The sequence below is a fragment of the Lonchura striata genome, chromosome 2 (genome assembly GCF_046129695.1).
Source record: "Lonchura striata isolate bLonStr1 chromosome 2, bLonStr1.mat, whole genome shotgun sequence".
Classification (NCBI taxonomy): domain Eukaryota; kingdom Metazoa; phylum Chordata; class Aves; order Passeriformes; family Estrildidae; genus Lonchura; species Lonchura striata.
This window is the reverse complement of record NC_134604.1, coordinates 103625028-103644566: the sequence shown is the minus strand read 5'-3', so window position 1 is coordinate 103644566 and position 19539 is coordinate 103625028. Positions and strand designations below refer to the sequence as shown.

At 40.8% G+C, this 19539-nt stretch overlaps 1 protein-coding gene across 1 annotated transcript in view; it reads right to left on the bottom strand.

Moving 5' to 3' along the window:
- Positions 1–19539, bottom strand: part of PTCHD1 (patched domain containing 1) — a 38598-nt gene that overhangs the window by 7959 nt on the left and 11100 nt on the right. The window contains exon 2 of the mRNA XM_021553022.3: positions 17297–17957. Within this exon, the coding sequence (XP_021408697.1) occupies positions 17297–17957 (661 nt within the window). The remainder of the gene's footprint in view (positions 1–17296; positions 17958–19539) is intronic.

Sequence of the window (19539 nt, the reverse complement as noted above, 5' to 3'; positions counted from 1 at the left end):
GAAAACAAAGAAATACGACCTCGAAGTGCCTATGCTGGAAGCAGAGCATTAGTTGGCTGCATTGTAGAAAATCTGTAAAAAATGAAAATTCCACATAAACTGAAAATGATCAATTCAATCAGTTACTGATTTCTCCACTTCTTGTACAAATTTTCCATCGGGAAAAAGAAATCCTAGAAATGAAACAAACAAATAAAAGAACAAATAAATTTTAGAGGGGAGTGGTAAAACTGATATGGAGCTGCTTAAGGCATTGATCTTTATATATCTAAGAGCTTATAAAACCAAATATAGCCCTATATTTCTTGGCAATGCCTACATTTTGTAAAGTATTTAATTGACTCTTAAAATGGATATACCATTCACAAAAGGAATGACCTAAAATCCTGTGTTTAATCTCCAAGTGCAGGTAAATCAGGAAAAGTGCATGTTTTTATTTTAATTCATGGTTGATCATCTTCCTCTTACAGTTTCTATGTTGTGAAGATGCATTTGGAGGATGCAGACCTCTGCTCTCCCTGAGCTGGGAATGCAGCCACTGACCATCTACCAGGTAAGAGGAGCTAAAGTCAGTGTAGTTTGATGATTTACACAGAGATAAACAGAATATAGTCTTTGCATCATACTTAAAATGTGAGATGGTAATATTTTCTCATAATAATTCATTATAATGTTCATCTTTACTTAAGAGCTCTTTACCATATAATCCCAGCCTCTTTGCTGCCTTTTAATTCCTGCTCCTCCTTATTCTTTTGCTGATTTTGCTGTCACTTTTCTGCTTCTCTGGTCTGCTCTTGGATTATCTCCAGAAATTCCCAAAAGTCAGTCCACTGTGTTGTGCTCTTACCATCTTCTCTGATAGTATTAGATAAAATTATCAGTGCTAAATTAATTGCTGATAATACTGAAGTGCAATCGCTGAACTTTTGAAGCTGATGCTCCAGTCAGAAAGGTCAAGGTAATTCACAGATATCTCTTAGAATTTCAGGCTGTCTGCAGAGTACCAAAATTGTTGTATCAGCTCTGTTCTCTCCACCTGTAGACAATAATCACTTTTGCTACAAGGGCTATAAATGCCAGTCCATGGAACCCAAGCAAATGAGGTATTTTGAAGAACTGGAATTCCACAAGTTATATTAGGGATGTTGGAACTCTATGATCTTGAAGGTTCCTTCCAGTCCAAACCAACCTGTGATGCTGTGAGTCCATAACCATGTTAATTCTTAAATGCCTCATACAGGCTAAATATTTAATTAACTTGACAAAATAACCCTTTTGTGGTCAGCACCTTTTACTGTAGGGGCAGTTGTTGCTGATTCAATCCACACTTCTTGCAATCTGTATTTTGACAGATGGCAGATCTGGTCACTCTGTTATGCTGAAAAGAATAGGTATGGAGTATTTTATAAAGAAGTCACAGCACAGAGCTCATAAGATGAGATAATAGGGCAGCTGGTGTATCTCCTTATCACCTGGTGTTTAGTGTAACACAGTTCACACTCATGTATATCAGATATTTTACCTATTTTGTTATTTAGAGTCGTGGCATAGACCTCAAATGTCCAATTTGTAGCAGTATTACAGACCTGGCTTTGGCATTCATCTTAATTTTCCCCAACAGTGTTTTACAGCTGCTTTCAGAGGCCAGGTCAAGACTGTCAATTTGATAACTAGCACTGTGCCCCCTCTTAAAGCTAACAGGGAATACTGGAACTCCCCAGACATAAAATCAAGCAAAATGCACAATCAAGTGACTGGCACCCCATTGCTAATTATGCTTCAAATAGTTATGTTCTAGGCTCAGTAGGGAAAGCTATTAAGCTTGCTTTTAGTGTGTTCTTTGTAAAGACAGAGTGACCTTTATTTAAATGTAACTGATCACTTGCCAAAGTAGGGAGTGAGAGGTTTAATCCATTTATGGCTCCCATGAGTCCTGCAGACAAGCTTGTCTGCGAATTTCACATGGCATCATACACATTAGCATTGAGTGAACAAAACAGAATAAAATGAGGTCATTGAATATTACAAATTACTTCCGTCATGAGCTTTAGCTATAGCATGTTTTTGAAAAAAAAAAAAAAAAAAAAAAAAAAAAAAAAAAAATCACCATTAATAGGCTCTGGCCTAAAAATACTCAAATAGCCATATTAATATGGGGAACATTTGACTGTAAATGAGAGAAGGAAATTACAGTGAGTTAAATATGATGCTGAACATGACGTTTTAACAGGTATAAAGCTTTGGATAATGCTTGATAACATGACTTCTGATACCACATTCCTTCTTTAAGCAGAAAAGATAAAACCACATTTGCTCTTACATAATCTTCAAGACTACCCTAAAATGGAATCTGATTTAGAGAACTGCTCAAGTAAATGCATGAAGAGGCGTCACCAAATGTGCTCCACAAAGTCAAGAGAAAAATATTTGGATATTTTCCTATTTTAGGATGGGTTCGTTTTGTTGCCTTTTGTTGTTTGCTACACAATCTGTGTACTAAGAGCTGGTATTTTCCTTCAGTTGTACAGTTGGTGATTTCTCTGTCCATGTGTACAATAGCTACAGAATTATCATTTACATTGAGGAGGACATGCCTAAAGTTGCAGGATTTTGCACCAGTGACACTCCTGACCTGATCCAGTTTCCTCAGAAAAAAAATTAGGCCCAAACTCAAGCACAAATTAGGCTTGGCAGTCAAAAGATTAGCTGTATTCAGCTAGGATGGGATTTACCTAACCTAATTTGCCTCTAAATACGGACTGTAAACACAATCTGGGTAAAAATCTCCAAGACTCTAACTTGCTGATGTTCATGTAAGTCTAGCCCACAGAGACTAGGGTGATATCTCCATGGAAGTATTTTGAGAGAATTTCTTTTACTTCTCTGTCATTTCAGAGTTTTCATTTTTTGCATCCCTAATCAATTTGCACCAATTACCTCTATTTCTCTCGCTGTTGCTACATCTACTCCATGTAATATTAATGAGATGAAAGGAATTTTTTCCTTGTAAATAAATTCTGTAATTGCTTCAACTGATTTTCCCTTTTTAATAGAGATTTAGCCACAAATCTGTAATCATTTAGAGCAACTTGTTCATTATTCACGGTCATTCAGTAAATAATAAATATGAACTCAAACAGCTAATGGGCTACTGGAGATCTTTTCCTGCTGACATTTACTGTTATGATTCACCGGTCGTGCCCTACAGTCAGGCTGTACAATCATGAGCTAACAAGAAGAACACAGAAAAATGTGAGTTTTTTAAGAAAAAGAGGTTCAGGGTCAAAGGAAAATGTTAAAGGGATAGGAGAAAGGTATTGGACAAAATGGGAATCACTTTTTTCCTTATTCTCTTTTTCTGCTGCTTTGCATTTAGGAGATACTCCTACCATATGCTGGAGGACTAAAAGCAGACAATCTGACTTATGTAGTCAAAGAAAATGAAGAAGAAAATTATTGTTAATGCTGAGGATTTCCACAGGTTTTTCAACCTGAGATGGGCTACCTTTAATTTTAGAACATGATAATAATAGTAATACTACCAATAAATCAAATAAATTAGGCCTAGCTTAAATACAGCACTTTTATGAGTAGCCTGAAAATGCTATAAAAAGTTTCATTTGCCTCCTTCAGAAAGAAATCTTGCAATTACACATGCTCTACAAAATCAATGCAGAGCATACATCAGAAAAAAAGCACTTGTAGGAAGTTGTGAAAATGAAAGCAAAATTTTATCTTCCTTAAGATTATCAAATAATTAACCTCATTTTAAAATACTATGTGCAGGCACTGAAACAGTTCTTTCTAGTACCTCAAAAAAGAAATGCATCCTTTCCCTTGTTAAGTGGTTGTTCAAGCAAGGGGCCTTCATGAGCTGGCACGGGCAGCCCAGGCTTAGTGTTGGCTCTGCTCCTGACTGCAAATGGCAGGACCAAAGCAGAGGGAGGGAGGAGAAGGGATTTAAGCAGCCCTAGAGCCTGTGAGAGGGCAGCAAAGTGACCTTCTGGTCACTGCAGTCACAAACCAGTTTTCTATTTGCTTGGCTTAATTGCTTACCTGAAGCAAGGGTTCCTGCATGCTTTTGTAAAACAAGTGAGGGGTATGTTCCATTTTGAACTAAAATCATGTGAAGTTTTGATCTCATTGTGGTAATACGAGGCTTGGATATCCAAATAGACTTCTTCCATCAGAGAAATAAAGGGGAATGACTAAAAAATAAGTTTTTGGTTCTCTTTTTTGCACTTTTACCCATCTATGAAAGTAGAAAATAATAGTACACTGTGGGTCTCATCTTTTTTGTCCTTATTGTTTTGAAGGTTGTATGTTTCAATATGTGTCTGATACTTGAGTAAAATCTCTCTGAGTAAAATACCACTTACAGGTTGTGAAGTTCTAAACTTCTATGAGGAAGGTAGCATTTCAGGGCTAATAGATTTTATTAATCCCACTTTAATGCAAAGGTACAAAACACTAATAACAACAGATCTGCCCCTCAGGGAGGCTGAGTACTGCACCAGGATGTATGGTGCCCATTAGCTACCACAATTAACACCAATAAAGCATCAAAGTGTCTTCCAGAGGGACCAGACTTCACTAGTGGCAAAGCTGGGCTATGGGGTTTCTCCCTTCTCAGGCATTACTTCTCCTCTCCTACTGTATTAGTATTAATAGCCACATGGTACTAATTCACCTGTTTTAGTCTACACTGGACTAAAGGAATGGTGAGGATCAGAAAGTAGCCTTTTTTATTATTTTTTTTTTTTTAGGTTACTTTTGAAACAAAAAGTAACCTTTTCCTGATGCGGATGGCACAAAAGACTGTCTGAAATGGGTGATGACTCATGGTAGGATATATGGGAGCCTTGTAAACTGGGTGGCTGAAAATTTGAAATGGAAGCATGCTCTGATGGCATTTTGGAGCCTAAGTGAGGATTTTGATTTAAGGTTTTTGCTTGCACTGTAATGGCTGCATCCCTGTAACACTATCAGTTCAGCTGGACCAGTGTTGTCCCACTCAGGTTGATTTAAGCCTGAAATCACCCCACTGAATTGGAGCACTTGTCTGCAAGAGGAATTTAGTGTCCTGTGAAAAAGGATGTGAATGTACAGAGGATAAACTATGTTGCACCAGCTTTCTTTGTGGGTATCTGTGAAGCACAGCTTGATTCACATTCAAAGTGGAGTGAAATATCATCTGCAGAGACAAACACCAGATGAATTAACATGAAATAACTAGGATGCTGTAAATTCATATCCCAGCTTGCTGCCAACGCAGGCAAGGTCTCAAGAACTGCTCTTGTGTGCAAAAATAGTACATAGGAGATCAGAATCATATCGCAGGAATTGCCCTTTCCAAATCGGTACCTGCAATAACATATGATATAATGAAGGTGCAATGAATTTTCCTAGCTGACAGTATTAAAAATAACAGTGTACACTGCTCAACTCTAGAACTGCTTTCTACAGTAATGTCAACAAAGAGGCTGAGATAATTTCCCCCTGCTGACTTATTTTTTTCCAGCTAGATCAGTGATCTCATCTCCCGTCTTCTGACAAGCCAAGTGAAACCACTAATCCAGACTCCCTTTGTCACAGGGGCTGCAATCCACCAGTTGTTGCCTAAATACCTGGCCAGCCTCATGTGGCATCTCCCAGCAGGCTCAATTTCAGCCTGGACCATGTAGCAGGCTCAAACTGCTACTGAATGTGACAGGCAGAGCAAGAAAGTTTGCATCCAGCTGAAGCAAACATCTGGCTCCACACCCTGTTCTCACTAAAACAATAAAATACTACAGCTAAACGAGATCCTTCAGCATGCAGACAGAATCAGCACTAGCCTAATTTATACAACACTTTTCACTGAGTGGATAACAATTGACTGGCAAAGGTTGAGCTGACCAGCTATACCATCATTAGCACACTGTTGTAACAAACCCTAAGCAATGTCCAACTCTGTGGTCCATAAATGGTGCAACACATGAATGTAAAACATAAATGGTTTTGCTGCATGAATGTCAGACGTGAAGGAGGGTGTGGATTGCTGAACATCCCACAGTGCAGACTTGTCTGTCCCAAACATTTGTGCAGAGCTGAGAAATGCACAGTGAATCCTACTTGCTTTTCCTACACTTGCCTGTTTGTGGGAGCCCAGTTCACAGTGTAGAGTAAAATCCTGGAGGATACTAACATCCTGTAAGGTAGTCATCTAAACAACTGTGTTTCCAGGCAGCAGTGTTTGTCTCTGGGAAATTGTGACTATGGGACTGCAGGCTCTGGACAGTTGAGTGGTGCTAAATGCATCCTTTTTGGCAAAGTGATTGAAGTCCCCGCCACACAACTGCAGCCTGACCTCATTTCATACCTCTAAGAACAGGTTCAAAGGACAAATAAGCCTGAATGCTATGTGCAGGCATGGAACATGGATTCAGGACACATGAAGAGCAACATGGGATAGGATGCAGTGGTATAAGTATGGGCTATATGTATTGCAGTGCTTTATTCACCTCCTGTCCCACAGACTATGCATGTCAGTATTGTAACTGCATTACAGGTATGACATCACACTTCAAACATATGGTAATGGTACTGTTGGGTAGCTTGAGTATTTGCAATTATTGCTTTAAAGGGTACTAAATTTTACACATACTATCACCTAAGATGTACTATGGCTGCAAGTGCTAACATCTGACTTGGGATCTTCCCAAAGGAGAAACATACTGAAATTAGGTAGGTGAGCCTGTTAGGTATCTAGGCATTAAACTGTTTGATCAGTCTCTGGTTTTGCTTTATATTTGAGTAGTAGCCATTCACCCTCAAGTGTCAGGCTGATCTGTCCAACAGATTTACAACAGCACTGGCCATCCCAGTCAGAAAGCCCCATGCATGCCCAAGTATTCCTCAACTTACTACCAGCATCAAAAACACAGGATCCTGGTGCATGCACACCAGATAAAAATCTGCCTCAGTCTCTGGAGAGAGAGCTGTGTTTTGTGCTGTATCTACTTGGCAACAAAGTAAGAGAAACCAAAATGTTTAATAATATTCTCTCAGAATCTGCTGTGTTTCACAGCTGTGGGCGGCTGTGCCCACAGAAATGCACTGTGAAGAGAAAGTGTCCCCGTGCAGCACACACTGGCTTGGTTGGTGTGTGCAGAGAAGATCTTCAGCTGGTGCTCAGTGCTTCACACTGGAGACCACAATGATATTTTCAGTCATAGATCCTGCTGAAAGGCTCTCCGGGCCATTAAGCCTGCGCTCAAATTGCTGGATGCACAGTCAGGAAAATGGAGTGTGTCTGCAAATCCAGCCCAAGGCTGAGCCCTCATTCAGGTCTTGTCCAGCCCAGTCCCCCAGTCACAAAAGGGGAGTAGGTTCCTCATAAGACTCGTCTGGATTTGCTGCACCAGAGTAATTTAGGTCCCAATCTTCTGGCAATGAATGTCTGCCATAATATCCTACATTTTTAAATGGAGCTTTTGAAAATGGAGCACCCAGTCAACTGTTTGCTGTCCTGTGAAACTGTTTTGGTCAGGTGCAGCCCTTTCTGACTTGTACTAAAAAGCACACATTTGCACAAAGCAGGCACAGACAAAATTAAATCATCCCCTTGGTCTCACCCTAAACTGTGGGGACACGGTCAGCAATGCTTGGGATACGTGGTGCACACCAACTATAAACTCCCCAGTATGATTTTTTTATCATGGAAAACAAACAACAAGGAGCCAATATTTTCACAACCTAATTTTAAAACTATGATCACATACTACACATACACACACACACACATATATATATATATAAACCGTGATGACATATAAGTATTGAAATGAAAATCGTTCTACACATAAATCTCTGTCTTTGAAGAAATACATACACATACACAAGAAACACATAGACATTCTGTAATTTTTCTATCTATTTAAGGGGAAAATAAATAAACAAAGATAATTAAGTAGAATTAAACAATGCCTTGGTATTCATAATCCTAGACTTCACCACAATCCCTAATCAACAATGGTGGTAACATGGTTCACTACTTTTTCTTTTTGGAGTATTTTAGAGTGCTTTACTAATACAAAAATCTTACTATTTAATATTGCATTTTCAAATTATTTTTTTAAAGTATGCCAAATTCTGTTTACATTAACAAGCCTCCTACTGTAATGATTATACATGCAATTCAGCACTTACTGAACAGACCCATTGATTTCAATTAAATAAAGTTATTGTTTTAGGTTTTGGGAGAATGATGGATGCTTTTCTTGTATTACCCTTTTTTTACTTTTGAAACAATGTAATATTTGAGATTTTTTTTGTTACAGTGATAGCAAGAATGTCATATAAACACATTTTAAAAAAGAGATACATTTGAGAGAAAGTTTGAGTGGCTCTTGTATTTTGATAAGCAAACTGAGTTATAGTTCAAAATCTACTTTTATATATAAAGAGAACATTTATTCCACCTAAAAAAAATCAGTAAAGGGTTGTTTTGGCATTTAAATAGCATGCTGACAACTCTATTTAAATGTGTCACTTGCTTTCCTATGTTCCTATGTTTCCAAAATACCTGGCAAAAGTTAAAAGTCATATTTCTTTCAGTGCAAGAGAAGGAGCTGTGTTTTAGCAAAATTTGGTTTTAGCTGCTGGAATATTTATATCTGCATGGTTTGCTCATCTACTGACTCCCCAGACCTGTTGCAGATCTGAACCAAAAACCAGGTGGTGCATGTAACTCAAGCCTCGCTGGCTGAGGAGGTGGTCACAGGTGGAGTAAGTCTGTTAAGAAACCTGGGCTCGTCTCACACATGACATGCTATGACTCATATCAGCAGACAAAATTGAAAACTGATTTTCATCACTAAGTGATTTTTGGACAGATTTTATGCATGCTGTGGAAAGGAAACACTTAAAAGTGAGAGCCTCCTGCAATCACCCATGCTAGGTTAATATTTACCATGTTACAGAACAGCCAAAGGACATTCAGCAAATCTCCTGAAGATGGAGTAAGACATTTGGATACATTTGGGGCAAACATCTTTTAAATCTGCTTTAAATTTCTAAGGCTAAAATATCATTTGCTTCTAGGATTGCTGTCCCAGAGGAACATGAATTTGTTTACCACTCTTCAAGTTTCTCTTTTTCTGGTGAGAAAGCTACAACTGCAACATCTCAGGCATACACTTAAATTCTCCTGTTTTAGTGATGTTTGTCACTACTCTTACTCATAATATATAGATCAACCATATGTGAAACACAATGTTCAGAAAGTTGCAAAAATTCAGTTAAAGCACATCCAACCTACTATTTTTACTGATTAAAAAAGGAAAAAAAAAAAAAACTGCTTTGGTACTCAACTTGGGCTTTTCACAAAGCATCCAGACTTATTCCAATTTATTTAATCCACCTCTGGATTCTCTGCCAGAGGTTTCATGACCTGAAAATGACTGGTCCCCTCTCTGCATACCTCTAGGCTGTTGCATATTTGAGGGATGTAATTTATTTGAAGCTCACAACCTTCACCTTCTCTCTCACAGCCAGACCTAAAATGAAGTCATATCAGTTCCTTCTGACATTCCCCAGGTCTTCATTGACCATCTAGGCCCAGTAAATAAAGTGTACCACAAATATACATGCGTTCTACATGTAAATATAGACATAGAGAAAAGGTTCCTTTCTTTAACCTTTGAATAACCTCAACTTCCAGTATATTCTCATATATGTGAAAGTTTCTCTTGAGGGACTTCACTACTTGAAGAAAATCAGGATGTTAGTGCCAAACTCTTGGTACCTGTGACTGTTTGGGACACCTCTGACAAAGCCCTCCATTGAGCCCTTGCATGCACTGAGTTCCCCACAGTTAAAAGAATGCAGACAGTAAAAGTGTAAAAGCTTTCTCTTTGCATAAATGAATGTTCATTGAACACTCTGCATCACCTGTAAGGTACTTTTCACAAGTGTATATTGGAGCACCAAAAATGAAGAGGAAATGGCTGTACAGCACTTGGTTTCAATATTAAGATGTACTCTGGACTGACTTCCTATGGATACAGCTCCTCTCTTCCAAAAAACATTGTAAATTATCTGAGTCATCAGCAGCCTTCTGAAGCCAAGAAGCACATACGTGTGCAGGGATTTCACTGGGCTTTGTGGTGGTGAAGGGGGAACTTGAACACCATGTTGGCTCTGTGTCATGTGTGCTCATGTCATATATCATGTAAGCTCTACCTGCTGCTTTTGAATTGCCCAGGAAAGGGCTAGCATCTAAAACAGTCTGCCACCATTAGTTTTTCAAGTATATTTCTTTTTCACACAATAATGGCTCCTGTGTTTGGGCTCCTTAAAGGGTTTGAGACATCATCCCTCAGGAGGAGAGCTGGAGTGAGGAAGGCAGGTGAAGGAGGTGATTAATCAGCTCCACTCTGGGTGGAAAGTGTTGACTTTGGTGAGAGGACTAATCGGTACACTGAGTGAGGAGGGGTGGCCTGGGAACCTGCTTCTGCTCTTACTCCCTCTTCCACACGAGGAACAGAAATGCCAGGTGATGCTTGAAGGACTGCAGAAGATGCATGGCTGCTTAGAGATGTCATAAAAGACTGAGGGACTGAGAACAGAAAAGGGAGAAGAAAAAAGCATGATGAGGAAAATGACACGCCTGGGATTCTGTCTGTTCAGGGTAGATAGAACCAGATAATTTTATTCATTTCTTAGAAGAGGGATGAAAGGAACAAACCACAAAATGCTTTAGGACTGTAACTGAGCTGTGCAGGGTTGAACTGGGAAAGCTGAGCAGATGGAGTGACAAAAAACCAAGTGTACTTCCAGGGCACTCTTGGAGTGCTTTGGCAGTATGAAAAAGGAAAGGATGAATGGTGGAAATCACAAGCAGCTGAGATACAACTGCAGGGCATAGTGGGGACCTATCTGAGTGCCAAGAAAGTTGTTGAGGAATATAGGGAAAATGGTGGGAGCAATGGGCCCAGCTGTGGCTGAGGAGAGGGGAGGATGAGAGAGGAGAAATTTAAAGAAAACCCAACCAAAATGGCAGAGGACACACTGACAGGAATGCGAAAAACAGCAGAAAAGATGAAGAAGGAAGCTTAGGGAGACCAAAAGATTCCGAGAGTTGTGCAGGCATTAGGAAGGAGATGCCATGGCCTGGAGGAGGAACATGGGTGAGACCTGCTGGAGAAGGCTGTTAGATATTGCAAAAGAGATGGATGAGATGGGAGAAAGGGACATGGGGGCAGCCAGCTGAGCCAGCTGAAGGAGGTCATGCTTCTTCACAGCATGAAAAGACAGCAGAGGGACAACTGGACAGGTAGAGTGAGAAAGCTTAGCTGGGGAATTAAAAAAACAGACTCAGTAAGCTTCACATTTTTATTAACTGGCAGCAGGGAAATTGGTGGAAAAATATGAAGTCAAACATTTAGGGGTGTGTGTTACTTCTGTATGCAGACTGAAAGGCACTGGGGAGACCTTTGGAGGGGCTGTTTCTCTCTTTGAAACTCTCTATATGGAACCAGTGTTGACTCTTCAGCTTTATGGAACATAGCAAACACTTGGATGCTTGATAGGGAGGATAATGGATGCTTTTTGGGTGTATAAATTTGGCATATGTTGCAACTCCCTACCAGCATGTTCTTCCAGAGAACTAAGCAGCAGCCAGTCCAGATGCCTTACAGGCACTGAGGCACAGCACCAGTGAGCCCCATGTACTGGTGTGTGCTGGCCTGAACACCCTCAGGTTTTTGTGCTAGTTGTCAGCTGTCCTGCTTGGTTTAGTTGCCTGCTGCCTTGGGGTCTCTAACCTTCAGCAGTCCTCTCATTTGCTCTCCTGTTCTTTTCACTCCTATCATCAAACACATTGACCTCCCCTCTTCTTCTTTTGCCTTTTTCCTTCCAGCTTTCTTTCCCAACTGTCTCTGACCTCAGATCTCATCTATGCTGCTCCAACTTTTTGCATCTGTCAAGCCCCCATACAGGTATCAGTTCACTTCTCCATGAGCACAGTTCTCCCCCAGGCAAGCCATGTGGACAGTGTGCAGTCAACAAATTTGTGTTTCTAAGAAGTGACTGGAACTTCTCTGCATCTATAAGGTGCCACTATGAGTCCTGGTTCCTCCAGGTGCTCCAAAGTGCTCCACACCTCACCTGCTCCTGTGATTCCTCCTGCCAGATGCAGCCCTGTAAGGCTGTTCTTCTCCCCCTGACTTTCCTCCACTTGAGACTGAACCTCAGGAGAACCCTGCCTGGGTCCTACCTGACATTTCCACCTGCTCCTTCCCACTCATCCCTCCCTGCATCTCTGTTGACTGCTTTTCCCTTCTCTCACCCGAGAAAGGGCATGCTGCAGGGCGGGATGCGATGGAGGTTTTAAGAAGGGGTTTTCATTTGTCCCTCTTTTTGCTGAGTTTCGCACACGGCTGGCTACCATTTCCTTTTACAGTGTGCTACAAGCTCAAGCCGCTCTCATAACTTCTACCTGGTTTTCCCCTGCCAGCACTGGAGGCTAAATATAAGCTCTGGGAGCTGGCCCCGAGTCCCTGCCCATATCTGGCAGCGCCCGGCGTTCCGCCGCGGTTTCACACAGCCGATGCTTTTCACGGACTTGGCAGCTGAAGAGAGCCACTTCTCCCCGAGTAAGCTGCATTCATTTCTGGAGGAACAGCAAACACATTACTAGTTTGCAGTGCAAAGGGCTATGTTGCAATTTTCTTTTGAGTGCCTAGGTTCCACTCTGCCTCTGGGAAGGAAGAAAAGTCACGCCAAAAACTTGTTCAGACAGCGCTGGTTGTTGTCCAATGATTTGAGTGGTAACATTGTGATTTTTTTGAGGAAAACATTATTTTTAAAGGTTTGGCAGTTTTTAAACAGCATTTAATGTGTAAGGGAAACTTACAATAGATATATTAGCATCTGTGCCAGACCAAACATCTGCAGTTTTTAATGAAGAAGGCAATAAGAAATCAGAATTTTAATTCTGTTTTTCAGCTGACATTATAAATCAGCTATTTTAAACCCAACCTAATTGTAGGATTTTTCTTTTTTTTTTTTTTGTTCCTATGGTCAAAAATGAACATCCCTAATTCAGCAAAGTATTCACAAGATCTAGACATGTCAGCAAACTTGTCCTTAAATTACTTTTTTGCACACTGATAGATGTGGATGGCAGTTTGAAAAAACCACAGAGACATATGCTAATTCATAAGACGTCCTGATGAATAGCAGGAGCCTGCTAGTTTTCCCAGGTTTTAGGCTTTGCTTTCAGGTTAGAAGTACCTGTGTTAACCTATAACTGGAGAAGAGCAGTTCCCAGTTTGACTTGAGAGAGAAAAGAGTAGCTGCAGCCAGCCTGCACTCTGCTGCCTCACCCCACAGCACCTCGGTGGGGTTCAGGCCTGCCCCAGCCACAACCTCTTGCAGCTGGACCTCCAGGCACAAAAGGAAACCTTCACTCTTTTAGTATCTGCTGAGGAAGGGAGTGTTTGGCAACATTTCTCCTGGCTTCAGTTTTTGCCATCGAGTTAGAAATCAGGGATGGCAAAAAAGAAACATGCCTCACCATAAAAATCGTCACAGTAGTGACATATTCAGACTATGTAGAGTCATCTTTTGTAAGATGGGTTACAGTAATCTGCTTTAATTTAAAAGTAAAATAAATTAGAATAAACTACCATGATTAAAACCAAAATATGAAGTATTTAAACTGACATGTCATATTTAACAGGCAGAGTAGGCAAAAGATATTCCTGCCTACACTTACACAGCCTGAGTTTAAGACTGTAATTTGGTAAGTCATGGTAATTTAGTAACTTTTAAAATTCCCTGTTGATGCAAAAGCTGAGGATTCAACATCTCCAGAGGCTGGTACCCTTCACCGTAGCTTGTTTGTTCTTAGAAATGGCTGATGAATAAGGGATGTCAAAGAAAACAGGATAAATGAAAGAAGTATTACAAAGCACTTTGATCAGACTATTTTTCCAGATATACTGCCTATATTTTTAGAATGGGCTTGTGACTGGACAACCTATTCAGAAAGTAATTCTTGAAAATATGAAAAGGTTGATAATTGCAAAGCACTGCTGACCAGCTAATACATCTTGGAGACAGTGATGGTCTCCAGATAAACTTATTGAGGAGAAACGGTGTGAGATAAACAACCTATAATTCAGCAAGGACAAGGGCAAACTTCGACATGTTGTTTGGAATAAATGACTGTGAAAACAGGGTAGAAAATGACATGAAGGATCTGTGAATTACCATGTACCACCAACCAAATGCCAACCATTTCATACCGCTGAGAAAAAAATGAATGACATATGGCGATGTATGAACAGCAGTGCCATATGCAAGATGTGAAAAATCATCCTCCTACTCTACGTGCTGCTGAAAGCCTCAGTCTGAATCCTGTGCCTGAATTTAGGCACCACACTCCCTGGAAGATGTGGAATGGTCAAAAGTAAGAAGATTGCTGGAAGTCTGGTAAACATAGTCTGAGGAAAGCTGGGATGAAAAGGAAGAAAACAGGGCAAGTGAGAGTGGTACCAAATATGCAAAGAAAATGACAATAAATTATTTTCTAGATGCAATGGATAAATAAGGAGGACAGCTAAGTTGCAAAAGGGGAACTCAGGTTAGACATGATGCAAATGTTGTAGTGGTTGTACAGTGAAACACAGGAGGAAGTGGTCCAAGGAGGAGACAAAGTGCATGATGAAAACTATTTGCTATGAAAGATGTAATCTCATCCTGTGTCAAATGATGTCTGGAGAGTGTCCCCCCGCCTCCGCAACGCCAATGAAAAGTTAAAAATCCTCAGCTGCTATAAACCAGGGAAACTTCATTAATGATGTATAGCAGTAAAGGGGCTGTGCCTGAAATGTGTCCGGTGTAATCATTTTTTCTATCTCATTTCTGCTTTTAGCCATGAGATTATGAGTAATAGATACAGGGCTACATCGTTAGCCAGAAATCCTTTAGCTTTCTAAAGGTCAGTTAATCTATGATCTAATCTGACGGTCACTGCAATTAAGTGGAAGCAGTTCAGCAGGCTATAATGGAGGGTTCTTGGGGTCTGCAGCCTTCAGTTGCTTTGACTTAAAACATCCTTTATAAGCAAAACAACATGTAGGTATGAAATGCATTTCAAAACACGTGCTGAATCTTTTCGTTGTACTTCAGGAAGAGAAAAAAAAAGGCCAACCTGCCTTTCTAGCTATCTGCCAGTTTAAACAGTTCTTATTAAAAACTCCATAATGCTGTCAGTGCCTTCTGTTCACCTGTTGATATTCCCATCCCTTGGGATGTTTTATGCAGCTGGGGAAGCAGGCAAGATTTACATGAACTTGGCTACTTTATCTTGACTTGTTCACAGTGGGAGCTGAGCTGCCTTTTTTAGAGTGGAATACTTCAACCAAGCAAGAAAAAAAAAAAAAATCAGGAAAAAGAAAAAAAAAGAGAAAAGCAGAGTTGACTATACAGCTTGGCACTTAATGGAGCAGTAAAATAGACATGTGAAACTTTTCATAGTTATCTGTAAGTCTTCAAGGATTTCAGTTCTCAGCATTGTCACTACTAGTAAATTAAAGATCTGAAAGATTGTCCCAGTGAGCAGATATTTCATCCCTAATCAAAGCTAATATTTCATATTTTTGAGTCAGTTTCCCCATGTACTTTCAGTTCATATGTCTGGACTTTAGATTACTTTTCTGTTACTCTTGTAACATGTCTGAAAATCCCGTCCTATCTAAAGTTACACTTGATATATACAACTACTTAGTTTGAGGAATTTAATTTTATAATACATAAACAGGCATAAAAACCCACCAAAGAAACCAGAGACTCAGATCAGAAAGATACCCTTCTTTTGACTCTGACTTTCTTGCTCTGTATTTCCTCTAGATTACAATGTAGTTTAATTTTCACAGATGTCATCTGAAAATGACAGCCGATGTAATGTAGCTGAATTCTGTTTGTCACTGAATATGCTCTGTATGTTAACTGGTAGTGTGATGCACTGAAGCATAGTCTTTAATTAAAGTGCAACAATACCACAGTGCAGCAGCACTACGGTACCGGCACGGCACAGGAACCTGGTGCTCAATATAAAAATAGCTGTGCTCAAAACGTGTCATATCACTACATGATGAGACTAAGCCAGTGGAAACACTCTTACACTTGAAACCTGAAGTATTACTGAACACTGATTTTCAGCTGGGGAAGCTGTGACCAAATCAATGCATGTATTATTCTCCACAAATGAATAATGGCGTGAACAAGGACATATTAAACACCTACAGTGCACAAAGCTTTTCACACTGGTTATGAACCAACAACAAACAAAGAGACTGTGAACTCTCCAGAGCTCTCATTTTGTCCCCTGTGAAGTCCTCCTGCCTCTCTGGGTACAATATGCAGAATTCCCACAAATGCCCTGGTGCCAGCAGGAGAGGGCTCTGACTCTGGGTTGGGAGCAAGATGACCAGACTTCTGTCCTCCCCTTTCCTACCCTTGACAAAAACAAAACAAACCAAACTGAAACCACTCCATACTCCACAGTGAGTGAAGGTGGTACAAAACCCAGGGAGATAAAGATTCTCTGCTGGCACAGGAGCCAGCGAGCAGCCAGTGCCACTTCCCTCTGTAACCCTGTGCTGTGGGATGTGCTGGTGCTGAGCTTGCAGGTCCATCCCTGACCAGGGGTGCCAACGTTCTCTCCCCCAGGGCTGTGAAACTCTCCCTACACTTGCTCAGCCAATACAGGGACTTCTGGAGAAATGCAACCCAGAACCAACCACTGCTCTTATCCCACAGGCAGGCACCTGCCAGATCAGGACAGCATTGCTCTGGTCTCCAAAGGAGCCACTCCCTACATGCCCAACATGGGCAGGCCTTTGACTTGCCAGCACAGCTGATGCTGTCAGTATTGCATAGGGACCACTGCAAAGGTCTCCCTCCAAAACCAGAATCAAACATCCACAGAGAAGCAGCAGCTGGGCTCCCTCTCTGCAAAAGGCATGGCATTTGCACATCCTTGTTCCTTGCTACTGCACAGGAACACATCCACATCCCTCGGCTCCACATCCCACGACACTGTGCTATGCCATACTGGAGCCCCAGGCATAATTTTAACATCCAGGCACCATAAAAACAGTTTAGGAAAAGAGGCAGTGTGGATGTGGCATGGGGCAGTGCTGCAGGAATGAGACAACAGGAACCATGCAGTGATGCTTGTCTGCTTGCTGGGAAATGCATCAAGGAGGCACAAACACACAAAAGAGAGAGAGGAGATAGTTACCTAACATGACGAAGGGGATTCCCAGGAAGGTGGAATTGTATTTCCCACCAGTGAGATTGATGATCCCAGCAGCAGTCAGGGTGGCAAGGGTCACTGTCAGCAATCCCAGCAGGCCAAGCCAGGGTTTGCTGCGGACACAATCCTGCATGGAGCAGCAGAGAATGGCCAAGGTGACCACAAGGACCAAGCTTGTGATCAGGTAGCGTTCTGACACCCTGCTCGTCTTCTGGAAATCCTCCTTCAGCGAAGAGGAAGTGAAAGGATACATTTTGACTTTCCTGTTGGATTTCTGGAAAAGTTCAACAGTGTCACAAAAAATGGATTCCCACTTCTCTGCCACCATGTCATTCAAGGAGTTGATTGCCTGCAAGTAGTAGGTGAGCTGAATGGCTTCTGCAGACTTCACCCGGTCCTTGCTGTGCACAGTAACCCCACCGAGCTGATGCCCATTATACACTTCCCTGCCATCCTTTAAGTGAGTAATCGGATAAGTGATTGCAAAATTAGTTCGATTAGAAGAACGAGCAGCCTTTAATTCCTCCAGTACATGCACTATGTCGTCCACTATGCATGTCTTGTCATTGTTCAGGATACATATATGGGCAAACGTGTAATTGAAACCAGGTCTTTGAACTTGGATCCTGGTCACTGCAGAGTGCAACTACAAGGGAAAGAGAAATCACACACGTTATTCATCAGTTCATCTCGCACAGTAGCAGCCAGAACGACAGCAGCTCCTCAGCACCGTCCCTTGTCTGTTTGATCTAAGCAACAACAACAAAAGTTCCGGTCACTGCAGTATTAATAGCACACTCATTGCAAAAAAAAAAAAAAAAAAAAAAAAAAGAAAAAAAAAGAAAAAAAAAAAAAAAAAGGAAACATGCATCAAACTAGCAGTATTATTCCCCTGCTGTGTCCTTTGCTGGTAACTCTGGCATAATGTGATGTGCGTATGTGCCACATGCAGCTGCTGTTTGGCCTCTCTAAATAAGTAAAGTCAACAGGTCCAGCTAAAGTGTCCAGGGACACTGTTGTGCTCAGGATTGCCCAATTATTATCTCAAGAAATCAGCTTGAGGTGTAGAAGGCAGAAGAACATCGTGACCAGGTGTGCCGCCTGCGCAGGACGCACTGGCAGCCCGGCAGTGCAGGGCACCAGCACAGGCCACAGCTGCATGTCCTACGGATAGAGATGGTTGGCACAGCAGGGAACAGAGATCTGGCAATAACTCATTTGCCCTCTTTTCTCCTCTCTCTTTCCCCCGTCAAATCCTCAGTAGTCTGAGAGCAGGAAGCAATGGCAGAGACAGACACTGGTTTTCTCTTGCTCTCTCTGAGAGGTTCTGTTAATGAGTGAGGGTCCCCTAACTTTAGGGTTTGTAGGTTATTTTTGGGTCTAGCAGCTCTTAGTACACCTTCCTTTTTGTTTCTCATCCTTCTGAAATTTTCCATGCCTGAGCTCTGACCCAAAAATATTCAGTTATTTCTGAGCATCAGAAAGACAGAAAAAATTAAAAATCTCTTGTTGAAAAAATATAGAAAACTCTTGCAACTTTTTCTGAATCTGTTTTAGTCAACACAGAAGAAAAAAGAAATTTAAAATATGGCAAAAGTTACAATGTTTTTCAAAAATAAAATATTGAGTTTGCTAATGTATATTGTTTTGTCTGATGATAAACAATTTAAAAAATACAAGCTAGTGTACAGGAGAGTAGTAGAGCTTGTACATTCTACTGAGGACAAAGGAAAAAATGTCTAATAATCCTGGCTAACCTCCTGTGCCTGTTGAAAACTAAACAATCATAGTGACTTTTGTATGGTATTTGAGACACTTGCAGCACCCCACCGAGCCACCCTCCCCCTTCCTAATTTATATGGTACTATCAATATTATTGTTTTGTGATTACATTGCACACTCTGTGATGGGTAGAAATTTAGTTATGTTGCCTCCATTCCTCAGGATAATGTGACATCATATAGAAAAAGATTACAACATTCCTATATTCTCATCTTATTTCTCTAGCAGTTTGAGGGTGTATTTTTCCACCTTTGAGTAGTTTTAATTTTTCTGACAGAAATAACATTTCAACATTGACATTAGGAAGATAAGTTTGAGATAAGTTTAGGAAGATTACAGGTTAGAAAGACATTAGGAAGATAAGTTTGAACTGAACTAACAAATCTTTTTACAGTACTGTGAGAACATGATACCTGACCATGGTGAGAAGCAAAATTTTCCATTGT